Below are 12,515 nucleotides of genomic sequence, written 5' to 3'. Positions count from 1 at the left end.
AGATCCCCTGATTATGCAGGACCAGGATTGGAGACTCTGGATATGGGAGGGCCGTTCCTTGACAGAGGTGGAGTGGGACCCAGGGGAGTGGTGCTGGCCACCATTGGAGACCTCAGAGAATCCTACCCCCTTCTTCTCTTACAGTGCGCATATGGGTAGGCATGCTCTTGGAGCTCTCCAGCGCGGGCTTCACACAGGCACATAGTTGGTATGCCGAGGGGATATCTTTGGTCTTTCTTCGCACTTTCTGGAAGACTCTTTGGGCTAGCTGGTGACCGAGGAAGATCTCTTACTTCCTTTGGATGGTGGCACACAAGGGGCTACCAGTTGGCAGCTAGTTGAGGCAGATGGGGCAGGAGGAGCAGTGCCAGATGTGTTTTCAGGAGGAGTCGTCCCTGAAGCACTGCCTTTGGAGCTGCTCGCATGCGCAGACAGTCTGGAAGGGAGTCATGGGGATCTTAGCGAGGGCTGTACCCGAGCTAGGACCGATCACTTGGGGAGCCGTTTGCTGGTGCAGCACAGAGATGGGACATCACTTGGCTTATGAGTTCTCTAGACAGGATCCCGTCTTTTTCATCACGTAGGCCACCTGGGCATACATGGACAGCTTCCCTTGGCATTTGACAGAGACAGATGTAGGAGCGATGCCTCGGTACCCAGTTTGGGAGATCATAGGGAGCATTGTAGGCTGGCATGTCTGGACTTCCAGATGCACGCAGAATGTAGGAGCTCAGACTTCTTCTGCTACCGAGACCCTAGCAGACATTTGGAGCACGATCGTTCACACGCTCAAGGGTCAGTGGGATCAGAGTCAGGGGGAGTCTCGGGCAGGGAAGGAAAAGAGACGGCGCTTCCTTTGTGACTGGGACCACCGGGAGTTGTTCTTCCAGCACTCTACTCAGAGTCTTCAGTGGCATTACGCCCCTCCACCGTGGCTGTTTGTCCACTCTCCGATGATTATGCCCAGAGAGGCTTGTATTTAGCATTTTGATTCCTCGGGCTGAATCCGTTTTGTGATTGCAGCCCGCTGGCCTTTAGGCCTTCTTGTACTCTCGCTTTCAAGTAATATAACTAGAACTACTTTTTGCACAAAAAAAAAAAGGAAGGGTAGACTTTAGCATCTTCAATTCCTTATTCTTTGGATAAGTTAACGGCCATATGGTCTAATTTGTCTCTTAAAATAGGAGATTAAAAAAAAAAAAAGAGATTTTGCAATCACTTAGTTAAAGTTTGTGATGGCAATGCTGTGAAGCATGATGAGGCTGTTCTTGTGACACATTGTCATTGTATATTCTTTGTAATGACCGAAAGACATATGATGAATCTTTAGATCACACGTTTAGATGTTTGTAGTCTTAGCTAACTCTTTACAGGCTTCCTTTTTGAAAGGGATTACATATTTGACAATAAGTGTGCTAGATTTTAGTCCTCCTAGATTTTCTATTCATGTACTCTTGTCATTTGCAATATGCTTCAGTGGAATATATATCTTTTTACTGAATATATTTTTTTTTGGGTTAACTTTAAATGTTCATGGGTGTGCAAAAAACATGTATGTTTCAGGCCTCAAATTCAGCTCTGCATCTCCTTTCCTTTTCACGTTTTCTGCAAAAAGTGGAGGGCTCTTCACTTGAACAGCGGAACGAGGACTTAAGGGCAAGGCTTTCACGTAATTCAGAATCTTTGTCTTTGTTACTGTCTCCTCCTCCATATCATACAGAAGCATGTCAACCTGAAGTGGCACAGTGGCAAGTAATCTCTGAAGTTGAACCACAGATTGTGAAAGATCCTTTGATGGATGTTAGTGTTGGAGAAATGACCTTTGCAGCTGATTCTGTTATCGAGAGGGACCATGATGCACACGGCATTTCAAAATATGAGAGCAGAGAAGAAAAATTGGGAATATCCTCGCATCTTACTGGCCTAGAGTTGATGGATGAAGAAAGGAAGACAGATTATTCCGATAACGTGAACATTGCAGATTGGTCAGATCCTGGGCCTACAAAGGAGATTTGTTTACAGGGGGAATTTTCCACAAGGGAGGTGGATGAGGGTGCTGTATCAATTTCTGGTCGACTCAGCTGGCAGCTTAATCATGTGGACAAATTGGAAGAGTTTTGTGATCTCACAGGTAAGGGGCCTGATTCAGGGACCGTCGAGTCTAATCCCTCTAATAGGACTTGTTTGACCATGTCACTTGGTCTTCGTCCCAAAATGGAAGCACCTAATGAAGCGTGTGAGCAGGCAGTCCCTAAAAGTTTTTCCAGACAAGCCTCTGAATTAGATGGGCATGTGAGGGAACTTGACAAATTTTCAGGATCACACATAAAACGTCAAAGACAGAAACAGCAGGTTGCAAAAGCATCTGCACATACTCACACAGAAGCACAAATGGACTCCTCAGCTAAGGGTTCAATACGAGTTGCCCGCCCACCAGGTGAGGGCAGGGGTAGGAATCAGCTTTTACCTCGATATTGGCCAAGGATCACTGATCAGGAACTGCAGCAATTTACATCGGGAGAGTATCCTCTTACTACAATGTGGGGTTTTCCTGACTGTTTTGTCATGTGAGAAGGCCAAAACGTATCTGTTTGTAGGGAACTGTATGATGTGCCTTTAAACTTCCTTTATTTCCTGATAATTATATATTCCTTCACACGTGATCAGCTCAAATTCAATGATTACACCATTATTTGAAAAGGTGTTGAGTGCAAGTGATGCAGGTCGCATTGGTCGGCTAGTACTTCCTAAAGCTTGTGCTGAAGTAAGTCTTTTTCCCTTCTATTATAGATCCCAACATATTTACAATTCATTGATATTTTTACGTCAGATGCACATGTTTGGCATGATACTTATGGCATTGTTGAAGTCATTTTAAAAACCTGATGTGTATTCCAAGTGTCGTGATCTCATCAATGGAGAGAGAGAGAGAGAGAGAGAGAGAGAGAGAGAGATGTATTAACGTTTGCAGGATCCCTCGCGGGCCTATGAGACAAATGCAAAGCCAAAAGGTAACTTATACAAGCCACTAAGGGCTGAAGCAAAGGGCTTGCTAAGGCCCTTGCTGAAAGCTAAAGTGCTAAGCTAGTGAACAAAATAGTAGAAGTAGCAAAATATCAGGAGAGAATTAGGTGCTCGGAGCTAACGCTCCTAGTACATACCCAGGTTCCATATATCCAGGTCACCTAGTGGCTCTCTGATGAGATGTGAGAAGCTCTCGTATCTGTGTTTGTCGAGCTGTCTCTCAATGCGGTGGAGGGCGTGGTCTCCTCGATCTCTGTATCCGAAGGTCTACATCAAGGGTGACTCCTATCGTGCTGTATGAAAGATATTGAGAATCCTAGCAACACCTTTCCAGATTGTCCTCGCCTGTCTGTGACAATGAGGACAAGTAGGGTCAGCCCCGAACTTGGATCTCCATAGGTTCACTGCAATCACTGATGAATAGAAAGCCAAAACAAAAGAGTGATCTTTCTATTCCTGAGGGATTTCCAGAGGCTACACCAAGTTTTTCCGCACATCTGCGGAAATTTGAAATCTATCCCAATGAGGCGCTCTGGAGGGCCTCCAACCTCTACTGCTGAGCTGAAATCTCTTGGCGTTTCTAATTGTATAGCGAAAGAAGGGGAAGCTCTTCTCTCGGTGCCCCTCATCAATCCATTCCCACTCCCTTGGGTCCCACTGCAAGAACCTAGTAGGGGAACCACCATATAACCAGAGTCTCGAAGACCCCAGTGCAAGGAGAAGAGGATTGGGGTCAAGACCCTCTCCATGAAACCTGCAATCCTGACAGGCTGAAAGGCAACCTCCAAAAGATTATCATCAGAAGATCTGGTAAGTCTGCCTCCCGACTGAACATCAAAGAAGTAGTAGTTTCACTAGTCTTGTTTAAAAATTGGAAGCCATGCATTGAGACAATAGGTATTGGTGGTTCCTAATGTGTTTTGATGAAGTTCTGATACAGTTTTAACTTAAAGGGTTATGATCTGGCTTCTTTCCTGTGTTAACGCTAGATGAAATGTCCTCCTTAATGTTTGCTAAGGTAGATGTTTGCTTTGTGTCCTGCATTGTGCTGGTTACGTAAGAAAAGAACTTTATGTGGGGTCTGTGGAAGTTATGTGAGATGCAAGTTATTTTCATGGAATTGGTTCTGCACACGTTAGGTTTCTAGCCCTGATGCTAAGTTAGGGATTCTTAAATATATCACGTTACATTTTGTGCTTTGTAACAGGCCTATTTTCCTACTATCTCTCAGCCAGAGGGCCAACCTTTGAAAATTCAAGATGTTACTGGAAAGGAGTGGTCATTTCAGTTCCGTTTCTGGCCAAATAACAACAGCAGGATGTATGTTTTAGAGGGAGTTACACCCTGTATACAGTCTATGCAATTGCAAGCTGGCGACACAGGTTGTTTTACAGGATTTTGACTGATTTTCTTTATCATGATGCGTTTTATGATGCATATGCCTTAGTGGCCACATGTGTATCCTTGCATTGTGTAAGAAGTAGACCTTATGCCATAATTTGGAATGCTTATTATGTGAATCCTGCTACTAAACCATAGTTAGGGCCAAGGCATGCAGTAATGAGTCCTATCCCACTAACAGGTTGTCCTCTTTGTCACCTTTTGATGCATGGACAGTGTGTGCATGAGTAGTTGAAGTGAGTTTCTAAAGACCTCTTGGGATTCAAGACCTGTATTGAAGATTGCTGGTATGCACCTCTCTCTGCAGTGACTTTCAGCAGACTTGATCCAGAAGGGAAGCTCATTATGGGTTATCGGCGAGCACCAAACTCAATGAGCTTTCAGGTTAGGTATTTACTCGCAACATGCTGAACCAATCGTTGAAGTATCTTAGGAATGTGCAAATGTTATTTGTCACTGCATGAGACTCTGTACTTATTCTGTTTACAGCGTCAACAGAATTTGACCGTATCTGCACCAACTACAGCTGCCCCAGTAAAATCAGGTGGCAAAGACAACCTGAATATTGTTGCAAGCTTAGTTCCGAACATGGTAAAAAGTCCTACGGAAGCACAAAGCAATTGCGTTTCAGGGACTGGCAATATATCAGAGACAGGATATGGATTGTATAATGACAAGCAACCACCAAAACAAAGCACTTTCACCCAGCCTGTTCTGTCAGGTGACAGGAAAAGAGGGCAGCATCTTGGCTCAAAAAAGAAAAAACCACGACTGGAGGTGGAGGATTCAGTTGATCAATGGAACTTATCGTGGGAAGAAGTACAGGAGCTGCTTCGACCACCTCCTAAAGCTGCCCTAAGCATTGTGACAGTTGAAGGACATGAGTTTGAGGAGTATGAGGTCAGACATTTGTTCCCTTGTATGGTATGACTTGGTAGGATGTAAGAATGTATCTTTGCGGTTCTCACTATATCCAAAAGGTGCCCTGCTCCAGATCCATTGTATGAATTGTGTCTTTTAATGATTATAGAACCAATTCAAGGAACTAAACAGGTACAAATTTATTTGTTGTTTGGGAAATGGAACATACCTAGATCATTGCACCTAGAGATCATTTATTTGAGGAGATTTACAAAACAATAAAATCCTGGAATCGTAAAGTACGTGTATTATGTGTCCATAAAAAAGCAAGGTTGTATCTAGTAGAAGTTGTTGAATGAATTATCCGATGTATTTCCAGCCCAACTGCTGGAAGGTTTTCTCTAGAAAGGGCAATAGACCATCGCATTGACTTAAATCCTGGTGCTCAACCTATCAGTATTACGCCTTATAGGATGAGCCAGTTAGAGGAGGACTAGTTAGCTACATAGCTTCAGGATTACATGAAGATGGGCTATATATGCCCAAGTAAATAACCTTGGGGTGTCCTTGTCCTTTTAAGAAAGAAAAAAGATGGTTCGTGGGTAATGCGTATTGATTATAAATGATTGAATAAAGTGACAATTAAAAAATAGGTATCCTCTTCCCAGGTTTGATAACTTGATTGACAAGTTGGCAGGAGCGAGAAGCATTTCATCAGTCCTAGATCGACATGCCCCTTAGCCCCCGACTGCAGCTGTACCCCCTTATGTTTCCTCACAGTACTCCTCTTTCTTGTCACCCCTACCCCTTAGCCAGCCACCGTTACCCTGTATAGTCGGACTCACCTCTGCCATCTCACAAATGTCCCCATGCCACTCTCAGTCTTCTGCCATCCCTATCTCCTATCCCACTCGCTTAGCCCCCCTTCACACCCAGTCCATCAGGCACACCAGATTTCTCTTGAGGCGTTGGGAGCAGCTCGTCATAGAGGTTCATCGCCTACATGCACGAGCTAGAGCACGATCGTTTTATTTATAGCCTCGGTTAGGAGGTATGACGGGTCCGTAAGGAGATTTCTACCATAGTGACAGGCCTGAGTAGTGGGCCAGCATTGGAGGAACAAATAGACACCATGCAGTAGGCTGATGTGGAGACTTTCGGATGGGTAGACATCGCGAAACAGGGGCCTGCGAAGGTGACTGTTTCAGCCACTATTCTGGCAGTAGCAAAGAGCTAGTAAGGCTCTCAACATCAAAGTCCGAGGGATCCCTCATACGTGTGCTATTGTCATCAATGATGCAACCAACTTTGTGGCCTCCACCCTAGGAGTTGTGGATCATGGTGCATAGGATGGGACCCCACTCATAAGCAACCTCTTATTATCCGATTCAGGGATCTCACACTATCTGCCTTATGGGCATGCTTTCTTGGATATGGGAAGGATACATGACTTGGTCATTTGTAATGGTCAGGACTGATAGTTGCTTTCCACACGAGAAGGGGTGGGGGGTGCTCTAGTGTAGTTTACTACCTTATGGGATCCCATGTCTTCTTCTCGCAACCACTGACTTCTATGTCACGCCACCACCAGGAGCTAATTACACCCATGTTGAATATAGCGTCTCCTGTGAGTACTCGACATGTCTTTTCACATTACTCACAGATGTTGGGACATCCCGCTTTTGGAAGATCGAGCTGCTATGATCACTGGCTTTCTCCATGAGGCCGTATTGCACACTTTCACACACACACACACACACACCCCACTTGCTCCACTTGCTAGGCACTTCTTGGCTCAATACCCTATAATTGTTGGTATGATGATGAGTGTAAGGCTTTATGTTACCAACTCAGATTCGAGACCAAGCATCACCTTCAAGTGAGGAAGATACGATATGCAAGTATAACGGCCTGGTCCGTCGGAAGGAGGCTTTTGTTCGCCAGAACGAGGAGTTAATAAATATCTTGTTTAGTAACAACTCCAAGAATTTCTAGCGGAAGATTCTTGAACAACGAGTTCCCATCTTCTCTGGCAGATACCACACTCTGACATGCTCATGCACTCACACTATATGACATTACTGACCATTGATCACTTGACCTCTCGTGGTTACCCTGTGCCACCTCTTGCAGACTTTTCACCACTGTTGGCATCGACACGTAGTTCAAAACGGCCAAGCGAAAGATCATGAGGGACTCTGTACTAAATACATTGCAAACGCAATAGATACTGTGGCTCGGATCTTGGCAAAGCTTTTCAACGAAGTGATTTGCATTGCTTTTTCCCACGCTTGGATCCTTAACACCATCACTCCTATTCACAAGGTGGGGTATCGTATGAGCCCGAAAAACTATAGGACCATTACGATTGGCCATCTCATATCCAAGATCCAATGCATTAGTGCTCGACGCACCTCCACTCAGCGGGCATGTATTGCAAGCCTTGTTGGGAGACTAATTTTTCAGAGGTGGATTGGGATGAGCAGAGTGGCTTCAGATTCTTTATTGTGATCGATGATCTACTGTAAGCCGTTGGTCCCACATTGAATCATTCTAGCTGAGTTGGAGGCATCTCCACTATAACTTGACACATCCAATAGATCCAAAATCCCCAATGTTGGAGTTGGAATGGAGTCAAAAATAGGGAAATACTGCAAAAGCCCCAAAATGTCAAGAAAAGGAGCAAATGTCACTGCAAAACTTGCAAATGTGACACAAAAGCCCCAATTCCTAGAGCAAAATCACCTCAATGTTAGTGTAATGTGTACAAATGAGACATAAGAGAGGGTGAAAAGCTTCAAATCCAACTGTACCGTTCAGATCCAAGTCAAAAAGGAGCAAATCCCAGCAAAATGGTGCTAGAGCAGGGTGGAGCAGCTGGAGGAAGGCCCGAATGACTGAGAAGAGTCTACATGTGAGCAAAATCCCGTCAAAACACAGCCCAAAAATGCTTTAAATCAAGTTTTGACAGGTCGTACTGATTCCTGGCGTCGTCGCGCACGCGTCTGTACATGTTTGTACTGCCGTATAGACGTTCGTACAACTGTACAAGTGATTTTTTCTCGGTTGAAATGGTGCAGGATAGGGTCGTTTGTATGCGGGCAGCTCAGAATTTTGAAAAATGGCGAAATCGAACCTCAAAAAGTCAAAAAATAGTCGTTGGACTGTTTCTGCTAACAAAACAGGTTTTTGGCGATGAAATGAGACACGGACTAAGCTGGAGTAAAATGGTAGGTAGGAGTAAGGGCTGAGCACGAGGGGAGGTAGGTAGGAACAAGAAAACCCGCTTTGATACCACTTTTTTTTTTGTGTGCGCAAAAAAGAGGCTTCTATTAAGTAAGAAAGAAACTCGCTAGAGCAAGCTCTGAGCAGAAATACACCATCATGAAATCATGAGGATAAATAAAACCCCCTCAAAGTGAGGTGGAAAACAACCAAGGCTGAGGCTGAAAGTGCCACCTCAACCCTGTAGGAGTCTCAGAGAAGAAAGGAGAATCCTTCCATTCCCTGAAGAAAGAAGCCCTCCTAGCTGAAGTTGCACGGGAGTCTCCCTGTATGCTCATCCATACGGCCATCAAAGTATGTACGGTGTTTGTCCAGATACTAGCCAAAGTGTGCGAGGGATGAACTTGAGTATCCTCCATAGCCTCTGTGTATCTGGCTCTCCAGATATGCCAGGATGCTATGCTCGCTAAAATCTCCCAAGAAGTATCCACAGAGGCATGCACATCTGTAAAAGGAAGGTGTGGTACCACATCAAACGAATAGGACTCAATCTGATGACGCCGAACCAAAATGGCCCGATAGGAGTCAAGTCTCTCATAGAATACCTGAGGCCCTGTAAGAGAAAGCCAAGCCACTGAGCCCCATGTCATAAAGAATGGGGAGTGGGCAAAGTGACTGAAAATCTTGGCTACCTCCATCCAAATCATCCTCGCCTGTCTGCAATCCCATAAACAATGCTGAATAGTCTTCGAAGTAGAGAGGCAACGAGGGTAAGTAGGGTCGGCTCCGAACCTAGATCTCCAAAGGTTCACTGCAATACCACCATGGATAGAAAGCCAAAAGAAAAGAGTGATCTTTCTATTCCTGTGGGAATTCCAGAGTCTCCTCCAGAAGCACCTCTGCAGATCTGCAGTGATATCAAATGTCTCCCAATGAGGAACTTTGGACGGTCTCCAACCTCTACTACTGAGCTGAAATCTCCTGGCATTACTGACTGTGTAACGAAAGAAGGGGATGCTCTTCTCTCGATGCCCTGCGTCAATCCACTCCCACTCTCCAAGGTCCCATTGCCAATACCTAATGAGAACTCCCCCATAGAGCCAAAGCCTCCAAGACCCAGTGGAGAGTCGCCGAGGGTCTGGGTTGAGGAATCACTCTGAATCTGATCCCTGTACCAAAAGACCTACAACACTGATAGGCTGAAAAGCAGACTCAAGCAAGATGTCCTCTGTGGATGTGAGCAATCTGCCACCATCATGCAGAGTAAAAACTAAAGCATCCTCCTGTGCATCTCGAAAGGCCAAAACCTGAAGCGGAACACCGCTTCTTGTAAAAGTACCTGCCCAAGTGGAGCAAGTGAGTGTCTGTGTCTACCTACTCCTCTGGAAGGGCTGCCTCAATCTGCAAGATCCTCCCTGCACTCCCTCTGAGATGTCGTGTCAACTGAGACTTGGTCTCCTCTGAAAGCCTGCGGAAAGCTTTCCAAGACCCCAAAGATGATGCAGGTCCCCTCTCCCAGCTAGACCACTGCATGTAGAGTGAGGCACCAAGTGGTTTGCCATGATCATCTAAAATAGTGTCATTCCACATGATGGGTTGCCTATCAATCCATTCACGAGAGGAAGGAGGAGTCCCCCGAAGAGTGCTCCTGAAACTGGCCCATGCTTTCAGAATGGAAACCATGAGAGGGGACGAAGGTGATCTGAGGTATGGTGTGGTGAAGATCCACCTAATACTGCTCATCCAGTCTCCTCCTGAAACTGGCCCATGTTTCAGAATGGCAACCATGAGAGGGGACGAAGGTGATCTGAGGTGTGATGTGGTGAAGATCCACCTAATACTGCTCATCCAGTCTCCTCATGAATAAGGTGTGCACCTCTGTATGTCGCTAATAAGAAAGGCCTTCCACGGTTCCTGCCCTGGCATAAGTCCCCGCACCCCCATCTTGCATAGTAAAGCTCTGCACTGTAAATTTGGATCAATAATATTGAGACCCCCTTCCTGTGTAGGGAGGATGAGGGTCTCCCAAGCCACCCCCTTCTGGATTCAGATGGGTGGCAGAGTCAATAAACACTCTTCTTTGAGAAGATTGGTGGAATTTTTGAACTGGAGAGCTGCTGCTCCTCCCCTTGTGCTGCTGCCCCCCCCTCTCCCTTTCAGCCAGCCCCCTCTCCCTCTCTCTCCCCCCTGCTCAGCCTGCCCTCTCCCTCCCCTCGCTACTCCTCTCCCTCCCCTTCGCCAGCCCCCTCCCCTTCTCCCTCCTCCTTCCCTTCCTCCTCTCCGCTCTCCCTCTCCCCACGTGCCAGCCCTTCGGCCCCCTCGTCTCCCTCCTCGCCCTCCCTCTCCCCAACCGCTGCCCTCCCTCCATTGCACCCTCCCCCTCCCTCGCACCCTCTCCCCCACCCGCTGCCCCCCCGCCCCTTCCCTCTCCCCGCCCCCTCCCTCTCCCCCTCCCTCCCTCTCCCACTGCCTCCCTGCCCCCTACTCCTCCCCCGCCCCTTCCCTACCCTTTCCCTCCCCTGCCCTCCCTCTCCCCCTCCGCTGCCCCCCCCCGCCCCCTTCTCCCCCCCGCCCCCTCTTTCCCCTCCCTCACCCCCTCCTTGCCCCGCCCTCCCTCGCCCCTTCCCCCAACCTTCCCCTTCCTCTAACCCCCCCGCCTCCTCCCTTCCTAACCTGCCCCCCCCCTTCCTCTCCCCCGCCCACCTTCTCCCTCCCCGCCTTCAGCCCCCTTCCTCCCTCCTAGCCCACCCCCTCCCTCCCTCCTAACCCCCCTCTTTTCCTCCGTTGCCTACCCTCTCCTTCCCCGTCAGCCCTCTCCGTCAGCCCTCTCCCTTCTATCCTCTCTCTCCAACCCTCTCCTCTCTCCTCCTTCCTACGCCCGTTTCAGGGCGTCCTGGGTAGAATTTTCACGGACGGAGCTTTAACAGTGTTGGAATCGGCCTTTTTCACTTCGATTGGCGAATGGATCCTCATTCAGCCAATCTCTGTCCACTTTCACCAGCCGCGAGAACCGTCATTTTTTCAGAAGACGAGTTCCAGCAGCTCAAGAAAGATGTGGAATTAGAGGGCTCCACATCACTTTTCGCCCGCATCTATGGGTCACATCCTTCCAGATCACAGGCTAGAGACTGGATGCTAGCGGCGTTACCAAGAGATCTCGCCCCACACCTCGGGGATATTCGACTTCTAGGACGTGGATCTTCCAAGTGGTTTTCGACTCCCACGAGTCCATAGCCCTCGTTCTCAAAGCTAATCCCCTGGCTTTGGGTTCGAGGAGGATTTTTCTTTTGCCCTACACCTTGGGCTTCGACCGATCGAGGAGGACAGTCAGGTCACATCACTATTCATTAGGTTTCCTGGTCTTCCTCAGGTTTACCATCGACTTCTTGCTACTATTGGAGCCACTTTCGGAGTGGTCACTGAGATTCCCCCCCTCCTTTACCTCAGGAGGAGACCCTTGGTCCGGTTCAGACAGATGCCATCTAGACTCCAGAGGTGGATGCTGCTGCAGCCCTAGATACTACAGTTCCTCATCAGGAGGCACATTCAGATGCACCAGCCCCGGTCATTTTCGTTTTTGATCACGAGGGGGCTACCGATACTTTCCCCCTCAGAGTGTTCATGTCACAGCTGAGGGAGTGTGTGCACATATGAGGACTACAGATGCTTCTTCAACCTAGCCACAGGCCTCCTCAACTCCTAGCTCTAGATCTGCTGATAGAGGCTTGGCAGGTCCCTCTCCTCCTTCCTTCACGAGTACAGGTCTTCTTCGCACTCCTCGGCCAGACTTGCTTCTGAGGAACCCATTTTCGACACTGGCTGATTCGGCGACTTTCATGGATGATGAGGAGTTTGTGCCCTCCACCTTAGGGGTCCCGGTCATTGGGATTCCTTTTGACAGGGCCTCCCCCTCAGCAGGTGTAGGGATCCTTTCGCTTGTTGAGTTTCCTGCCCTCAGCAGGAGTGCTTCGACCCAGGGGAAGGTGGTCTCCTCAACTAGGTCG

General features: G+C 47.6%; 1 protein-coding gene across 1 annotated transcript in view; it reads left to right on the top strand.

Moving 5' to 3' along the window:
- LOC147903732 (B3 domain-containing protein Os07g0679700-like) overlaps nucleotides 1–12,515 on the top strand; it is a 121,216-nt gene that overhangs the window by 48,324 nt on the left and 60,377 nt on the right. Inside the window, exons 4-8 of the mRNA XM_087400946.1 lie at nucleotides 1,564–2,522; nucleotides 2,668–2,764; nucleotides 4,232–4,406; nucleotides 4,733–4,809; nucleotides 4,915–5,325. Coding sequence (XP_087257072.1) covers nucleotides 1,564–2,522; nucleotides 2,668–2,764; nucleotides 4,232–4,406; nucleotides 4,733–4,809; nucleotides 4,915–5,325 — 1,719 coding nt within the window. The remainder of the gene's footprint in view (nucleotides 1–1,563; nucleotides 2,523–2,667; nucleotides 2,765–4,231; nucleotides 4,407–4,732; nucleotides 4,810–4,914; nucleotides 5,326–12,515) is intronic.

The sequence above is a fragment of the Dipteris shenzhenensis genome, chromosome 3 (genome assembly GCF_047967505.1).
Source record: "Dipteris shenzhenensis isolate YYH24624 ecotype China chromosome 3, Dip_SZ_1.0, whole genome shotgun sequence".
Lineage (NCBI taxonomy): Eukaryota > Viridiplantae > Streptophyta > Polypodiopsida > Gleicheniales > Dipteridaceae > Dipteris > Dipteris shenzhenensis.
This window is presented reverse-complemented; position numbering and strand designations above follow the sequence as displayed.